General features: G+C 42.8%; 2 protein-coding genes across 2 annotated transcripts in view; one reads left to right on the top strand and one right to left on the bottom strand.

Moving 5' to 3' along the window:
• LOC106583991 (SH3-containing GRB2-like protein 3-interacting protein 1) overlaps positions 1–13,997 on the top strand; it is a 104,014-nt gene extending 90,017 nt beyond the window's left edge. The window contains exons 18-25 of the mRNA XM_082967847.1: positions 2,215–2,274; positions 3,468–3,579; positions 3,817–3,972; positions 6,088–6,223; positions 6,310–6,512; positions 6,753–6,817; positions 10,421–10,585; positions 10,920–13,997. Coding sequence (XP_082823973.1) covers positions 2,215–2,274; positions 3,468–3,579; positions 3,817–3,972; positions 6,088–6,223; positions 6,310–6,512; positions 6,753–6,817; positions 10,421–10,585; positions 10,920–10,942 — 920 coding nt within the window. The 3' untranslated portion in view covers positions 10,943–13,997. The remainder of the gene's footprint in view (positions 1–2,214; positions 2,275–3,467; positions 3,580–3,816; positions 3,973–6,087; positions 6,224–6,309; positions 6,513–6,752; positions 6,818–10,420; positions 10,586–10,919) is intronic.
• A 1,024-nt stretch (positions 13,998–15,021) lies between these two features.
• Positions 15,022–17,282, bottom strand: insl5a (insulin-like 5a). The gene is made up of 2 exons (NM_001146403.2): positions 16,936–17,282; positions 15,022–15,808 (listed from the first exon to the last, which is right to left on the bottom strand). The coding sequence occupies exons 1-2, from the start codon at positions 17,111–17,113 to the stop codon at positions 15,657–15,659; spliced, it is 330 nt and encodes a 109-aa protein (NP_001139875.1). The 5' UTR covers positions 17,114–17,282; the 3' UTR covers positions 15,022–15,656.
• Between the last annotated feature and the right edge of the window lie 1,040 nt (positions 17,283–18,322).

The raw sequence follows: 18,322 nt of genomic DNA on the forward strand, positions 1-18,322 counted from the left end.
TGTGCTTTTCTTTCAAAGACAAGGATATTTCTAAGTGACCCCAAACTTTTTAACGGTAGTGTACGTCATGTTCTTTAGATCTGTGAGGAGAACAGTAGAATATGATTTGCAACCTAAGTAGGCTTAGAGCGGAGAGCCCACAATTGAAATGCTGATCATGCCTTGTGTGTTTCTCATCCCATAGATTTTTGTATTTCAGTTGTGAGTTGTTTTTTTTCTCCACATTTTTCATCCATCCCATAATTTTTCCATTCACAACGTGCCCTCCTTACTGTGACACTGTCCGTTTTTTAAATTTTTTATTACCATTATTCCTGACAGGGTTTTTTCTTTGTTTTGATTTGCATTCATTTTGTTTTTGCTCTGTCCTTTTTTTTCTTTTGGGCTGTCGCTTGTTGTGATGTCAGAAGATGATGCTTTTGTAGACAAACTGCCCACGTTTGGGAGGCCCTTTGATTCCCTGGCAGGTACAGTATAGTGTGGATGGAGGGAGGCTTTCTGAGAAGGTGGGGTGGGAACTGGGAGGTACTCTATCATTTGGATGGAGGGAGGCTGTCTGAGAGGAAGGGGGTGGCACCTAGGAGTGGTGAATGTTTCACCCAAGCTTTGAAGACCGTCTGATGTCATAGGTCATCCATCCATTATAATTTTCTTGCTTTGTTTGTTTGTTTTTGTCCATCCATCTCAGAGTTGATGGCAGCTATCATATGAGGGGAGTACATTTGAACTGAGATATTGGAGTATGCCACAGATTTCATTTCCATTTTTCACTTTGATAAGTGTTGAATGAAAAGCATCCCAATGATAAAGCTGAAATGCCATGCATCTGTTTTTTATCATCCCACTCCTACAACGTAATTTTTTTGGGTTTTTTTTTTAATGGCTGTCCATCCTTTGCTGCCCACATCACCACGGCAACATCAATTTTTGTGTGATAGTTATTATGTGTGTACTGTTTGGAGTGCACTGTGTTTTCAACCATGCTGTTACTCTGCGATGCTGTGTGTGTGTGTTCCTGTGTGTAAAGAGTGTAGCCTGTCTGAAGAGCTTCTGTGGCATCTGTGGGCACTCTAGATCCACACACACTCACACACTCTGTGATAGAATCAGAGCCTAGCTGCTTTTGAAGTCTGGCAGGAGAATTAGCCTGAGTGTCTCCGACTGGTTGGTATTCATCGCACCACCCTCTTCCTCACCACTCCGATCACCACAGACAGGCAGGCAGGCAGCCAGTGAGAGAGCTCTCCGGTGCCCATATCCCAACCTCTTCCCCTGATCCCCATCTGCCCCCCCCCATGTACTAGACCTCCCCTTAGCCTCTGTCTTCTCACCCTCTCACTCCACCCATGGGAACGTGTTTCTCCACTACTCTAACCATGCACCCCCCCCATCAGAACACCTGTCCGCCATTCACCTCCACTCCATCCATCCATTCACTACCTCCCAAGGTCCCAACCACCCCCTCAGCGGTCACACCTTAACAGTGAGCCCAACAACCCCCCTCCAGCACCCCTGGTTTTACCTTAAACACCGCCCCCTGGTGTACATCATCAGGTACAACAGCCGGAGTCCATTTATTCTGAAAAACTATGGCCGGTGTGACACAAAAAAAAAAAAGCGGTCTACTATTGGCATGTGATGTAAAAGTATTCATATAATGGTAATGAAGGGTTTTCTATAGCAGTGTGTAGATGACCGTTGTATGAACGATGGGCCAGGTATCGTTCCCAGTCAGTCGTCTCCAGGCTTGGCTTGTTTTTCGCCACGCCCCTAGAGATCCGCCATCCACCAAGAGATACCTTATCTCACCTGGTCCAGCCCCCTCCCACACACACACACGTACCCGTTTCACACTACTGAGCTGAGCAGAGCTGGTCAGCGCTTTTCTGACCTGGCTATGGATCCTTCGCTGCCTGGAACCATGCTGGAAAGGACAATGTGGAAAGAGATTATCCGAGCCAGAACAATACGGTTCAGGTCAGCACAATAGTGTGAAAGCTCATAGGCAGCCTGCACGAAGACAGACACACTCCATTTGGTTCTGTCATGGCACTGTTTTGGCTTGCTGTGCCATGCCCCACCTCACCTCACTGTGATGTGTGATAGACCTGCTGTGTGACTCACGCTACTGTCCTTCTCTCTTCCTCCCCCTCTCACCCGCCCTCCTCACCCACTCTCCCTTCCTCCTCTCCCTCCTCCCTCCCCCTACCACAGAGAATGACCAGCCTTCCCTGGTTTGGTTTGACAGAGGAAAGTTTTATTTAACCTTTGAAGGTAAGTTGTGTCTGCACAACGGCTAACTGTAGTGTGCACACTCACCCCGACCCGGGCCTCATCTGTGCAAGCTTCCCCCACCCCTCCCCTCCTCCTCCCTCCTCTCACCCCTCCATCCCATGGCCTGCCACTCACTGCCTCCAAGCTAATTCCCGAGCCTCTCTACATGCAGCCCCCATGTCGTCTTTCTCACACTCCTCCTCGCGTCGTCATTCGTTCTCATTTCACATGCGGTGGCCGCAAGTCTGTCTTTTCCTGAAAGATCGTCATTCTTCAGGTGCTCTACTAATCTTAGTTTTTGCCGTCTTCTTTTTGTGTGGACTCACTTCGCTTTGGTCTTCTGGGTTTTGGTTTTGATCTTTGATCTTGTCCCAATGATTCGGCATCAACAGCATGTCTGGATTACGCATGAACTCTCTCTCTCTCTCTCTCCTTTTCATATGTCTTACTTTCTGTCTTTTCAGTTCTTTTCATTGTTTCTGAATAACAATGAAACTGGCCTTTATTAGTCCTCATAAATATAGCGAAACCTGGAATTGAACTCTGTGTACAGTTGTACAACAGTGGTGAGAGACTTTACATAGTACATCCAAATATTTATTTCACAAGCTAAGACGATGAGATGTTATAGATGCCAAACCCACCCATCATACACAGGTATTGATTCTCATTTTGATCATTTTAATCAGTGGTTCTCTCACACGCTCTTTGGTTCTCCATCTTCATCGATACACTGCCGCTGAGAGAGAGTTAATAAACTGGAAATGGGGTGTACTACAGGAAACGGGAGGAGTCGTATGGATAGAAATGTAGCGGAGCTGCTAGGAGAGGGATGAGGAAGAGTAGCTTTGTTGGTTTGTGAGGACTATAGACATTGTGTTTAATGCTGATAGTCTTTCTCTTTCTGCTTCTCATACTGTTTCCCTCTGGTCTATTTTCAGTCTGTTTCTCTGAGTCTCTCTATCTGTCTGCCTCGCTCTCTCTCTCTCTCTCTCTCCTTCCTTCTCTCTCTCTCTCTCTCTCTCTCTCTCTCCTTCCTCTCTCTCCTTCCTCATCTCTCTCGCTCTCTCTCCTTCCTCCTCTCTCTCTCCTTCCTCCTCTCTCGCTCTCTCTCCTTCCTCCTCTCTCTCTCTCCGTCCTCCTCTCTCTCTCTTTATTGCTATTAAACGTGTGTGTGTACTGATTTAAAACAGGCTGCTCCAGGGGACCAAGCCCTCTCACCATGGGGGCACAGGACACCCTTCCGGTGGCGGCAGCTTTTACTGAAACAGTCAATGCCTTCTTCAAAGGAGCCGACCCCAACAAGTAGGTCCACTCAGAGACCTCTTGATAAGAGAGATGTATGTCTTGCTCCTTTGCTTTCTTTCTCCTTCTCTCTCTTTTGTCCTCTATCTCTCGCTCCCTTTATATTATCTCTGTCCCTTTCGTTCTCTTTCTCTCTTTTTTTCTTTGACCCTTTCTATATCTCCCTGCTTCACTCTGTCCCTCTCTCTTTCCCCTTCTAGACATTCTAACCTCCTCCTCCCCTGTCCCTGTCTAAAGGTGTGTTGTGAAGACCACAGGTGAGATGGTGCTGTCGTTTCCAGCGGGGATCACTCGGCACTTTGCCAATAACCCGTCCCCTGCCGTGCTAACCTTCAGCATAACCAACTACAGCCGGCTGGAGCATGTGCTGCCTAACCCCCAGCTACTCTGTTGGTAAAGGCCCACTGTAACACCCCCTCATTATACTGGAACCCTCACAACATTATACACTGGAGTGTTTATAATATTACATCATCTCACTGTACCTTTAACATACCGTACCAAAAACACTGTTGGTAAAGACCACTGCGACTTCCCTCATATTATACCACTCACAACATCACGTGGCACTGTAGCATTTATAACACGTCAAATTGAACATTTTAAATCCATACTGTACTATAACAATACACCCAACTCCAGTTCTGACTGGGCTCTGAATCACTGTGAATTGGTCCCAGTGGTTTGACTAACCACCTCGTTCCAAGGTTATTCTGCACTCTCATACGTCACTGTTGTTTTTGTGTAGCACGAGTGTCCGTTTGCAATCTCCGCGCTGCCGTAGTCCTGACCTCCGTGTGGTAGACGCAAATATAACTCGTGCTGAACTCCGTTGTGTCTCGGTGTTGAATAACGTTAAGATGGATCAATCATTTACAGTGGGGGGGAAAAGTATTTGATCCCCTGCTGATTTTGTACGTTTGCCCACTGACAAAGAAAGGATCAGTCTATAATTTTAATGGTAGGTTTATTTGAACAGTGAGAGACAGAATAACAACACAAATATCCAGAAAAACGCATGTCAAAAATGTTATAAATTGATTTGCATTTTATTGAGGGAAATAAGTATTTGACCCCCTCTCAATCAGAAAGATTTCTGGCTCCCAGGTGTCTTTTATACAGGTAACGAGCTGAGATTAGGAGCACACTCTTAAAGGGAGTGCTCCTAACCGCAGCTTGTTACCTGTAAAAAAGACACTTGTCCACAGAAGAAATCAATCAATCAATCAGATTCCAAACTCTCCACCATGGCCAAGACCAAAGAGCTCTCCAAGGATGTCAGAGCAAGATTGTAGACCAACACAAGGCTGGAATGGGCTACAAGACCATCGCCAAGCAGCTTGGTGAGAAGGTGACAACATTTGGTGCGATTATTCGCAAATGGAAGAAACACAAAAGAACTGTCAATATCCCTCGGCCTGGGGCTCCTCGTGGAGTTGCAATGATCATGAGAATGGTGAGGAATCAGCTCAGAACTACACGGGAGGATCTTGTCAATGATCTCAAGGCAGCTGGGACCATAGTCACCAAGAAAACAATTGGTAACACACTACGCCGTGAAGGACTGAAATCCTGCAGCGCCCACAAAGTCCCCCTGCTCAAGAAGGCACATATACATGCCCGTCTGAAGTTTGTCAATGAACATCTGAATGATTCAGAGGACAACTGGTGAAAGTGTTGTGGTCAGATGAGACCAAAATGGAGATCTTTGACATCAACTCAACTTGCCGTGTTTGGAGGAGGAGGAATGCTGCATATGACCCCAAGAACACCATCTCCACCGTCAAACATGGAGGTGGAAACATTATGCTTTGGGGGTGTTTTTCTGCTAAGGGGACAGGACAACTTCACCGCATCAAAGGGACGATGGACGGGGGCATGTACCGTCAAATCTTGGGTGAGAACCTCCTTCCCTTAGCCAGGGCATTGAAAATGGGTCGTGGATCGGTATTCCAGCATGACAAGGACCCAAAACACACGGCCAAGGCAACAAAGGAGTGGCTCAAGAAGAAGCACATTAAGGTCCTGGAGTGGCCTAGCCAGTCTCCAGACCTTAATCCCATAGAAAATCTGTGGAGGGAGCTGAAGGTTCGAGTTGCCAAACGTCAGCCTCGAAACCTTAATGACTTGGAGAAGATCTGCAAAGAGGAGTGGGACAAAATCCCTCCTGAGATGTGTGCAAACCTGGTGGCCAACTACAAGAAACGTCTGACCTCTGTGATTGCCAACAAGGGTTTTGCCCTCCAAGTACTAAGTCATGTTTTGCACTTATTTCCCTCATTAAAATGCAAATCATTTTATAACATTTTTGACATGCGTTTTTCTGGATTCTTTTGTTGTTATTCTGTCTCTCACTGTTCAAATAAACCTACTATTAAAATTATAGACTGATCATTTCTTTGTAAGTGGGCAAACGTACAAAATCAGCAGGGGATCAAATACTTTTTTCCCCCACTGTAGATCATAGGATAAAATGCGTATTGTGTTCTTTTATTATTTCCCATATAGTGACACCGCGACATCACCCAACCCTGACTGCAAGAACTTCTGGGTGAACATGCCAAACCTGATGACCCATCTAAAGAAGGTGGCCGAGCAGAAACCCCAGGCCACATACTACAATGTGGACATGCTCAAGTACCAGGTCAGCAACTCTTGTACTCGATTATGCACAGTTTCTCTGGACATTTCTGTGTCGTTGATTCATCTCTATGGTTGTTGATTGGGCAGGTATCAGCGCAGGGCCTCATTTCGACACCCCTGAACCTGGCAGCCAGTTGGCGGTGTGTGCCCACCAGCACGGACCTCCGAATAGACTACAAATACAACGGCAGCGCCATGACAACACCCGTGGCTCTCAACAACGTCCAGTTCCTGATCCACGTGGACGGAGGGGTCACCAAGCTACAGGCTGTGCTTCCCCCCGCCGCATGGTAAGACAGAGGAGTATACTGTATGTCAGAACAATACTTTTCTGTTGAATTTAATTGAATTTATTTGATAATTAAAAGTAGAAGGCTGCACCAGCCGGAGACAACCCGTGACTCTATGGCTCAGCCTTGTGCTGAAGACAGCAATTTTGCACGTTTGAAAAAGCCAGTTTCCCAAACCCAGATTAAGCCTATTCCTGGCTTTTAAAGAGTAACAGATTATGTTTGATTCTGTTCTTCCAGGAACGCAGAGCAGCAGAGAATCCTGTGGAAGATTCCTGATATTTCCCAGAAATCTGAAAATGGAGGTAAGTAACCTTGTTTACATCAAAACCCAGGATAAATCACTAATAATATCATACACTGAGTGTACAAAACATTAGGAACACCTGCTCTTTCCATGACAGACTGATCAGGTGAATCCAGGTGAAAGCTATGATCCCTTATTGATGTCACTTGTTAAATCCACTTCAATCAGTGTAGATGAAGGGGAGGACACAGGTTAAATAAGGATTTTTAAGCTTTGAGACATGGATTGTGTATGTGTGCCATTCAGAGAGTGAACGGACAAGACAAAAGATTGAAGTGCCTATGGTAGTAGGTGCCAGGCGCACCGGTTTGAGTGTGTCAAGAACTGTTTCCCGTGTGTATCAAGAATGGTCCACCACCCAAAGGACATCCAGCCAACTTGACACAACTGTGGGAAGCATTGGAGTCAACATAGGCCAGTATCCATGTGGAACGCTTTTGAAACCTTGTAGAGTCCATGCCCTGACAAATTAAGGCTGTTCTGAGGGCAGAAGGGGGTACGACTCAATATTACGAAGGTGTTCCTAATGTTTTGTACACGGTGTGTTATCCTTGTTTCCACTAATGTACTAATCTTGTGCCAATAACAGGCTCTAATACTTACTATCTTAGCTTGGCTTTGCATAACTAACTTTATTTGGGGTGTATGTATAGGAATTAAAATCCTTATGAACAGAGTGCGAATTACACCATGACATTTCGGGGGGCGTGCACAATTCTTTTTAAAGGGGACTAATAATAAAGACGTCCTTTAAAAGGTAAGAATGAGTTACCTTTTAATGTGGCATAACACAACCAGTCATGATATTTCCATCTGATTGTCAAACAAATCACTTCTAAATGTAGGCTACCTCTGCATGTTTGGCATCTCCAAAATAATTTCAGCATCCAAAGTGCATGTATACTAGCGCCATTTGATAAATGGAAATATACATCTGTTACAAAACACCAAAAATTGTTCCTAATGACATTCAGCGATTGCCATTGATTAGGTCTACATTAATTGATGCGTTTTGCTGACAAATGTACCTTTTTGTAGCCTGAACAGTCGGGACACCTGAAATGGGGCTGAAACTACCCCGGGGAAAAACGGGATTGTCACCATTACACACCTAGTCAATTTACTAGACTAGGCTACAATGTGTATTACCATGAACTTCTAATAGACCTACCGGTAGCCAGTGATGTAGTGGTAAAAATAAATAAGTGGGTAAACTCTGATTAACGGTTGTGGTGAAAAAAAGTAACGTTTCCTATACTTTCAATGCATTTTTCTGAAAAATATGGTTAAACGGCATTTACTCGTTTACCCTCCACTAGGTCTACACCACTGCTGGCAGCTTAACCTCTCAGCCGAGGCAATTTTACAAACATGAACACACGCAGAGCAGGTGGCCTACATTCAATATAATACATGAGTTGAATCAAAACATGTTTACACCCTAGTTCATGAGTTGTCCATAATTCATGAGTTAACGCTCGGAGTCTTCTCAGATGGTGTGACATAAAACACTACCTTTCTTTCCTTACATGAATTACATTTATGACAGTGTTATTTATAATTATTAAGCTTTTAACAGTTCAATTAGAACATTTCACCTAAACCCTGTAAGATTCCTGGATCTTGGAGATCTCTGAAAATGCACTGTAAGTGTTACTATGCCTACGTAACGTTTCATTATGTTAAACCGTGAAAACGGTTCTCATGGGCACGCAAATCCCAAATAACGTAGGCCTATGCCATTGCAAAATCGAGAGGGAAAAAAATCGAGAGGAATAACGTTATTCCTCTTCTAACTGAAGGAGTCACATTATAGGCCTACTGTCATTAACGTATACCCTACTTCAGGGATTCCCCAAGGGCCGCACATTTAGTTTTTTGCCCTAACACTACACATCATTTAAATAACATCAAAGCTTAATAATTAGTTGATTATTTGAATCAGCTGTGTAGTGCTAGGGGAAAAACCAAAACGTGCAGTCCATTGGGGTCCTGAGAACCGAGTTTAGGAAACCCTGGACTACTTGTTGGATGGAATGGATGCGCGTTGGTGTCTAGCTGTAGGCTTGTTGTCCAGTGATATTGTTGACCGTCATCAGCTGATCCCGGGGGGGGGGGGGGGGGGATAAAGCTAAATAAATGGTCCACGGGTGACACGGAGAACAACAGTACCCGCGCAGCCTGATAAACGAAGCAATGAGCTGACTGACAAAAGCAAACAATGAGGAATCAATGGATTAATGCATGGAATAAAGGCATAGGCTATTTTGATCAAGGACACGTGGCAAACAAATGGCGAAAATGAGGAAGTACGGAGGAAAACCTATACGTAAAGGAGCTAAGATTCAGCACTACCGAGTGGACAACGCTGCCACGTATAAATAAAAGGTTTGAACCATGACATAGAGGTGGGGTTGTTTTGTTTCATTTGGAAGCTTTTATTTTAATATTTACCACTGTAAAACCTACTTACCACTACATTTGAAACAAATAGGAGAATGCATTTAGAGGAGCTAACGTCTCATTCAGGGGAGCTGAGCCTCCCCTGGCTCTCTCGTAATTTGCACCTTGCGTAAGAGTCTATTGACACACCTGTGAGTCAATCTAAGTAACATAATACAGAAATCCCCATCAAATTCCGTCAGTTTAAGCTAGAGATATCTGCAGTGGAAGGTGGCTGAGCTACTGTACAGCGGTGTTTGCCAGACCATGAGACATCTCGAGAATAAATCTTCTCACGAAAAAGTCTGTAGCATCCGAACCGTTTAGGCTACAAACTAATATGACTCTCACGAACACAATGGTGTTCTCTGTTTTGCTTTACGACCCCCACAAGTGTCACGGGACTTGTCTGAAGGTAACCCATACAAATGAATGGGAGTATGGAGATAGTTTTGTGCCAACAAAAATAAGGGGTTAAATAGGTGTCCAAAAAAAACTAAATATTTCCTGAGCTTTATTATATCTCCTAGATATAGGACAGACACTTCAAAACCTTAATCCATATGATTTATTTGTTTACTGTCTTATTTTTTTAGTGAAGGCCAAATACAATATTTGAGAACATTTTTGTTATATATATGTTTTTGGGATACCTAAAGGGGCCTTAAAATTCTAAATCAAATAGCAAATGATCCACGGTATGGCCATCTTAAAACAATTCCATATGTTAGTGAAGTAGAACCCCCCCCCCCCATGGCTTAGACCTTTAGAGGTCCAGAGATGGATACATTATTTTGAACGTCATTATCTATGTATGACCTTATAGAATTATTGGATGACATGCATTTTCCCAATTTACATGAACTCACTGAGGCTGAGCTCACGGATGCCCCCTTCAGGCAGGAGGTGGTTCCACACACAGTCGATCAGCTAATAGAAAAGGAAGAGACAAACTACACTCATGATATGCTTCTGTGTGCTGTGGAGTTGCACTTGTGTGTTTGAGATGTCTGTGCAGATAGTAATAATAATAAAGCATTGTATTTTGAACGTGTTGTCTCACAAACTCAAAGTGCTAGAACTCCTAGCATACTGATGAAGACCTTTTTTTTTATGGCTGTCATGTTGAGCCGGTGTCCCTCTCGCTGTGCGTCCCCAGGCGTTGGCTCATTGTTGGCACGGTTCCAGCTGTCGGAGGGTCCCAGTAAGCCCTCTTCCCTGGCGGTCCAGTTCACCAGTGAGGGCAGCACCCTGTCAGGCTGCGATATAGAGCTGGCAGGGCCCGGGTACCGCTTCTCACTCGTCAAGAAGAGGTTCGCAGCAGGTGAGAGACCCTGTCCTAAACAATGGAATAGTAGTATCTCTGAATTATCAACTTGAATAAGCATGTAGAGTAGATCAATGTAACTGTGAATTCTGCGTTATTCAGTATTTTTCGACTGCGAGCAAGAATGAAATAAAATCCATAGATCAACCATTGTGTATAATCATTAGACCAGACACAAATATTTTACCACTGTGATATTCATTTGTCTTACTACGCTGTTGTAATACAATATTAACATGCAATATGTTTTCGATTCGCTACTTCGTGTCGGACTCTGTTCGCACAAAAGCATTCGAACGTATAGTAATCTGAGCACGTTTGTCATTTTCAGGAAAATACTTGGCAGACAACTGATACTCCACCCTACTGTTGCACAACACTACTGAACAAATACACTGAACGTCATCATCTCAATGGACTTCTACTGAGTAATGGAAACCTACAACACCACCACCTCCCTACAGACAGACAGACAGACAGACAGACAGACAGACAGACAGACAGACAGACAGACAGACAGACAGACAGACAGACAGACAGACAGACAGACAGACAGACACTCCTTTCTAAACCCGCGAGATAGACAGGCCCAGGCCACACAGCCTACTGTACCCAACAGTATTGTATAACTTGCATTTAGCGTTGTGGACAGTTTTAAAGGTGTAACTATTGTATTTGTAAAATGTATTCATTTCAGAACATCTGTATTGCTGCGGTTATAGACACCCATCCCAGGTTTACCCTCCTCTCTAAAGCCTCTGTCTCTCTCCCCTCTCCAAGATGTGGTGTTGTTTAACCCTTAACGCAGCTGCCTAGCTAATCAACCGCACCGCAACCACAAACCCACGGTTTCAATGGTGAACAAAACACTATTTATTTTAGACGCGTTAACAAAGATGTTATGCTAAGAGAGGATGAGGATGCATGTAAAAGAAGACTGCTTGGTTGTGTCATTGCGTGAACTATAGATGAATAGGCGCACCATGATGTGAGAGGTTTCGCTCTCGCCAAAATCTTTTCAAAATAAGCCCAATGTGTTTCTATGGGCTTTTTTTGGGACTTTGTCGCCTGCCTTCCCGCCTTTGGGACAACGACTCCCAATGTTAGGGCGGAGACCTGAGCATCTAGTCATAATATACAGATCTCTGGCTTAACAGAGGGGCTAGTTCTTCCTCATGCTGCCTCTTGCATGCCTGTGATTGGACACAGTTAAGAGCTACCATAGGATTCTGGGTAATGGAGTTTTTATACTGTTGGCTTTAACAGTTGATTTGTTTGCATGCCCTCCACACAGGCACAACAGGGTCAAAGGACATTGTTTATTTGGATGATGTAGATCACCACCATACTCCTCCTCTCCCTTCTTTGAATGCACTGATTTAATACCCTGTTGGAACATTTACTCTCATAAGTCCTGAATAGTTGGGCAGCTGCAACAATAAGTCAATTCCTGGTTGCAATATAAAACAAATATAAGACGTTTCCCTTTAGAAAAACCTGTACAAAGTGTCATTTTAAATTGATAATATATATCTTAAAGGGCGTTTTGGTGTTTTCCTTGTATTGTCAAATAGCCTTTGTTGTTCCTGAGACAGCAGTGGCAGACTTACTTCAGAGTACATTACAGCATTCTATTTTTATTTATTGATGATAATGATTTATTGTATAAAGTATGTGATTCTGTATATGAATATAATTTGAATGGTATCACAATTTAGAATCCTTAAAGGTATACATATTTGAATGATCTTTTTTGTTATCTGTGGAGTTGGGTAACCTGTGTACAGTATATGGTATAATTTTTGAATTTATTTGAGATATAATTTTTTAACTCAAGTGCAACAGACAATTTGAGCTATATATGGGCATTGGGTGGGAGGGGGTATAAATGACAACAACAAAAAACAGAATGAATAACTACCTGGATGCGTACGTCATGCTTTATGAAAGTTATAACCATGGATCGTCAGTCAGCTTTTGACCATTTTAGGCCCTGTTTCCATTCACCGCGATGTGTTCCTACCTACCTGAAACCCCCTGAATGCACATTATTCTGCGTCAAACAGCATGAACACTCCCCTTCAGATCAAACCAACCAGCGCTTGAATCCATGGCTTTATTTTGCATAATGGTAACGGTCTCTGTGAGATGACATGGTGACGAGGTTTTTGGAGGGAGGTTAGATGACCAAAACGCTTTTTGTATTTATGTGTGTACTCCAGACAGTCCTCTATAAGAGCGAGAAATAAGCTGAATATTTTTAAAACGGACAAAAACAAAAAACAAATCTTGTTTCATGTGAAGAGCACTGTGCTGATAATGTTATGAACTCCCTGAATGCTCTGATATTCAAACATAGAGAACAAAAATGTGTGTGATGACATTTAACTTAAGAGGTCTCCTCATGTAGGCATCGTAAGTATGTCAATAATAATATCTGTGCTTCATGAAGCTACATAGCGCCATTGATATGCCTGTCATAGAAGTGCCATAGAAGTGTCTTAGAGGGTGTTGCGCTGTGATTACATGTTGATTGCATGTTGTCTGAACATAAAGTAGGCATTTCTACGTAAGGCATTAATGAATGGTGTGGTGCAGCTCTCTGTATAGCAGTTTAGTAACAAGGGTTCAAGCAAAGTGTTCCGGCATGGATAATATAATGTACGTCTACATACAGTTACGGTATAGTCGTGAAGTGCTCCACCAACCAACTCGATGACCTGTTGTTTTGTTAAATGTGAGAACTGAAGACCAGAGCAGGGAGTGTGTCTGTGTGTGTGGCTTGCTAAGCCAGACTGCTTTGGGTTCTGTACTCTTTCTCTATCAGTCACCTGTGCAAGCTGTGTTTGTACAGACAATGTTAAGAGGAACTGATGGGAAACTTAGTTTGCTTCTTTCCAAAAACCAATAAAAGTTATGAGCTGGACACACGTGTACGGAGCTCTCTTTTCTCTTTGCAACTCACAACGGAAGTGTTTTTCACCTCTCGAATGCAGTTTATTCAATATGTCCTCCACCCATTTTGAGTTCTGATGGACGGCACAGCACATCAAGGTTGGCTGTAATTACATTGTCTTTTAAGCCTTCCTGCGAATAAGCAGCTGTTTATGATTGTGTGCTATGAGGGGTTGTCAATCGGAGATGTTACTGTAATATGATTAGCCTTGTAGTTTAATTCAATGTCCTGTATATATTTCTGTTTGCTTCGTTTATATTTCTATGGATATATTTGTTATTTAATCTATTTGTGTTATCCAATGCACAGGATACTGAATATGCAATTGTTTAATGTAATGTACCGTACTAATGAAATGTTATTAACGTATGCAGGATGACCTACTATGCTATCAAGATTTTCAATCATTGTCAGTTTTCTTGGAAATAAAGTAGGCGTATCAATTATGTTTGATCAATTTGTTTGCATTCTGTTATTTTGGTCCAATTCAGTATGGATGCAAATTATTTCCTTTCAATAACCTTAATGGTTATTGAAGAATTATTAGGAATAATTAAAATTCTGCACTTCCTAATATTGAGTTGCACCCTCTTTTGCCCCAGAACAGCTTCAATTCGTCGGGGCGTAGACTCGACAAGTTGTCGAAAGAGTTCCACAGGGATGCTGGCCTATGTTGACTTCAATGCTTCCCACCGTTGTGTTAAGTTGGCTGGATGTCGTTTGGGTGGGGGACCATTCTCGATACACACAGGAAATGGTTGAGCGTGAAAAACCCAGCAGCGCTGCAGTTCGTGACACACTCAAACCGGTGCGCCTGGCACCTACTACCATACCCAGTTCAAAATAACTTAAATATTTAGTTTTGCCCATTCATCCTCTGAATGGCACACAATCCATGTCTCAGTTGTCTTCAGGCTTAAAAATCCTTCTTTAACCTGTCTTCTCCCCTTCTCATCTACACTGATTAAAGTGGATTTAACCTGTGACATCAATAAGGGATCATAGCATCACATGGTCAGTCTATGTCATGGAAATGTTTTGTACACTCAGTGTATTTCCTCTGCCAAACATTCAGATCATCTTCTCCCAGAGGATGAAATATGAGTTTACAAAAATGTCATCCCTCTCAGATTCATAGACAGAGATAGTTTCAAGGACTGACCATCCATAATATCAACATTATAGTTCTAATAATGTTTTAAAGCTATACGTTTACATTTACTTTGTTTACAATCTTACGTTTTGGATTCTGATGGGGTATGACAGTTGAACTATGTTCATGAGGCATAAAAAAATTGATGTAGCAACCGTAGACTGTTCCTTTTAAGATAGATGGAGATGAGCTTATGACTAACAGTATGTAATGAAAGAATGCAGTGAGTCAAAATGATCAAGGCGTTTCAATAATCCATAATGAGTTAAAGCGTTACACACTTACTAAACGTAAAGAAAAATGAAAAAGGATCGCACTCCCATGCATGTCAAGCATGTAAGAACATTTATTAGACTAGGGCTAGCAAAATATATGGTACGATCAGGACTAGTCTTTTCAAAAAGTTACGTGAAAGTCCCTGAATTCAGCGTTGGTTCTTAACTCTCTCATCATTGACACATTTAACAGAGGCTGGTTTCCATCCTGTGCATAAACTTCATGCGATACAAACTACGACAGGAGAAAAGTTCCTCTTTGTAATCCACACACACAGACACGTCAAGTAAAAGTCCCCTTAACCACTACTATGTACTAAATCTATGACAACAACTAGCTAAAAAGCTCTATCTTTATTAAGCTCTGATTTCATACATTACATACTATTTTTGATTGTTCTGTGCAGGTATTGTGATTGGCTGAAATGGTTGAGGATATAATATAAAACCTCACATTCTTTCTTTTTTTCTCCTATGGATGCATTGGTTTTACCTCACCGGGTGAGCGGAGTTTGCACATTTTAGACCGTTCCAATGTCGTATAGTGACACCGGGGCACAGGGTGAGATAAAACAAATGCACCCTATTTCTGTTTTTCGTGAAGAAGGTAAGACAGGTTTGGATAGGAGGAGAGCAAGTCTGTTTAGGAGGGGGTGAAAAGTTAACCACAAAGACCCTCAGGTCTCAACAGAGATATGTGAGGTCACTCTTCCTGCAGCCCACTTTGCAGCACACGGTGGTCAGCATGTGGTTCAGGTCCCGTCTGCTGAACTCTGACCCCAGGCTGGCATTCAGGTCCTCCAGGCTGCTCTGCTGCAGCTCCCCATTTGCCAAACCTGCACATGACATTGATCCATATCATTAATTATCACATAAAATAACATGCTATTACAGTCTAATATGAGCTTTACAAAAACACCTATTCAAGAATGAAAGCAGTCAACTAAAATATGTTATTCAAGACAAAAATGTATTTTCTCTCTCACTGCTTGCTGATTGTCTGAGAGTGATATTTTATATTTTTTATTTATTTATTTTTATTTCACCTTTATTTAACCAGGTAGGCAAGTTGAGAACAAGTTCTCATTTACAATTGCGACCTGGCCAAGATAAAGCAAAGCAGTTCGACACATACAACAACACAAAGTTACACATGGAGTAAAACAAACATACAGTTAATAATACAGTAGAAAAATAAGTCTATATAAAATGTCAGCAAATGAGGTGAGATAAGGGAGGTAAAGGCAAAAAAGGCCATGGTGGATATGCCGTCTACGTTTAACAGTGTAATTGCTATACATGGTCCTGTCAAATGAGGAAACTATTGAATTATTGTACAGGTTTAAAAAAATTATTGTACAGGTTTTGCTGGTGCTATCATGTCTTGTCCAGAATCTGTTCCTCTAACTGGTTCTAATGAGCATGGCTAATGTGCTAACTGGGTTAGCCCGCTGCTGTCTGTCCAGTGGGAACATGCTGGCTGACCCTGATAGCATCGCAATCAGATGATTAGACCTGGGTTCCACTGGGTTTGAATGTTCCAGAGGACAGTACAGCGTAACAGACCTCCATGACCCAGCCAGAGGATCAACTTCCTGCCTTCCTGACTGCACACCCCACTGGAGCAGCGTCACTGTACATCACTGCAGACAGACCCCATCACTGACTCACAGATACATTGTCCCGTCAATTTATGTAATTCTGTTAATGAAGTGGAATAACTCCTGACGTAAAATGTCAGTGGTGTGAGTGGGAATCTGAGTTTAAGTGACGACACTACATTAAATACGTTTAAAGAAGTGTAAGTAGGAGGATATGGATCAGAAATGGATAATCAGGTCTGTAAACCTAAGCATGTAAAGAAAAGGGGTAACATGGAAAAGTAGTCAGGAGGAGAAAGTGAAAAGTGGGGGTAACAGATTTAACAGAGGTTTAAAGTAGAAGGTAGAGATGGGTAACTCACCCTCCAGTTGCTCCGGTTCGTTGAGAAGCCGTCTCCAGCGGGAGCCTCCACAGGTGTAGACGACGGCCCTGAGAAACTCTCTGCCGCACATCTTCACTAAGCTCACCTCCGCCCTCACCTGGCTCAACCCCACTGCCACGCACAGCAGCAGGGGCAGTATTACTGGCAACACACGCATCACGGCTGGCTGGATTGATATCTGTGGGTCACTGTGAGGGTGTGTGTATCTGCGTTCGCCCGCACACCGATTGTCTCTCTGGTCTACTTCTTTCTCTTATTTCTTCTTGTTGTCTCTGTGTTTCTCTCTTTCTCTCTTGCTGAGGCGATAACACAGTGGATTGATCTCTGGACCAAGGCATGCACTTCCTCCTATATATACCATCCTCCTTTCAGCTCATCAGTGGTCCCCCCCCCAATCCCTTCCCCACCTCATCCACACTATCTCTCTTTCCTCGCCCCCACCCTGCATGGTCTCTTCCAGTCAAATTATTTTATGTTTCCGGTCATGTCCACCATCACCAATTGTGATCTGACTGAGAGTGAGTCCCATCAGGTAATCAGTTCTTTACTGCCCCAATCTACAATCAGATTACCTGTCCAGAGGGGCAGAGGGTGCTCTCTCTACCTCTCCATTTTAACGAGTTGATTGCAGTGACCTTCCCTTTAAAGCACAGCTAATTCAGTCACATGTTGGGATAACCCCCAGCCAAACAGATGGCTCATGTGTTCATAGTGTTTTTGTCAGACATTTAACCTTCCCATAACAGAAGTTAAATGTCCCAACTGAATAGAAAGTGTAAATGCTGTTCTAGTTTTAGTGTTCTATTATGTGAAATGACATCACGGCATGACATTAGTGGTTCCCTCAAGGGTAGTTTCCTCATTAGTTGACAGAAAATTCGCCCCTGATATTCTTTTGATGAATAGATATACAGTCGCTAGTGAGTCTTCACACCCCTTGCATGGGATACATATTTTTATGTCTTAAAATGTACCGATCTACACAACCTACTCCACATTTTCAAAGTGAAATAAATATTATAGAAAATGTTCCTAATTAACTACAAATAACAAAACAAAGATGTCTTGATTGCATGTATTCCCACCCCAGAGTTAATACTTGTTGGAAGCACCTTTGGCAGCGATAACAGCTGTGAATCATTTTGAAAAATACAGACAAAAAGTTAGAGGAAACACTGCCTCAGTTTTCTGAATACCTAACCCTGGGATAGGGTTTTATTTTTTAGCGGGACAATTAGAACTGTTTTTATGCCAATAGGCGTTAAGTGTTCCTGAATGGTCCAGAGACAAGGTTTGAATAATGCTGTCCTTTAATGACTCCCAACCAAATTTACTGAGCTTGAGCAATTTTGACAAAAACAATAGA

This window comes from Salmo salar, chromosome 23 (assembly GCF_965601325.2).
Source record: "Salmo salar chromosome 23, fSalSal1, whole genome shotgun sequence".
Lineage (NCBI taxonomy): Eukaryota > Metazoa > Chordata > Actinopteri > Salmoniformes > Salmonidae > Salmo > Salmo salar.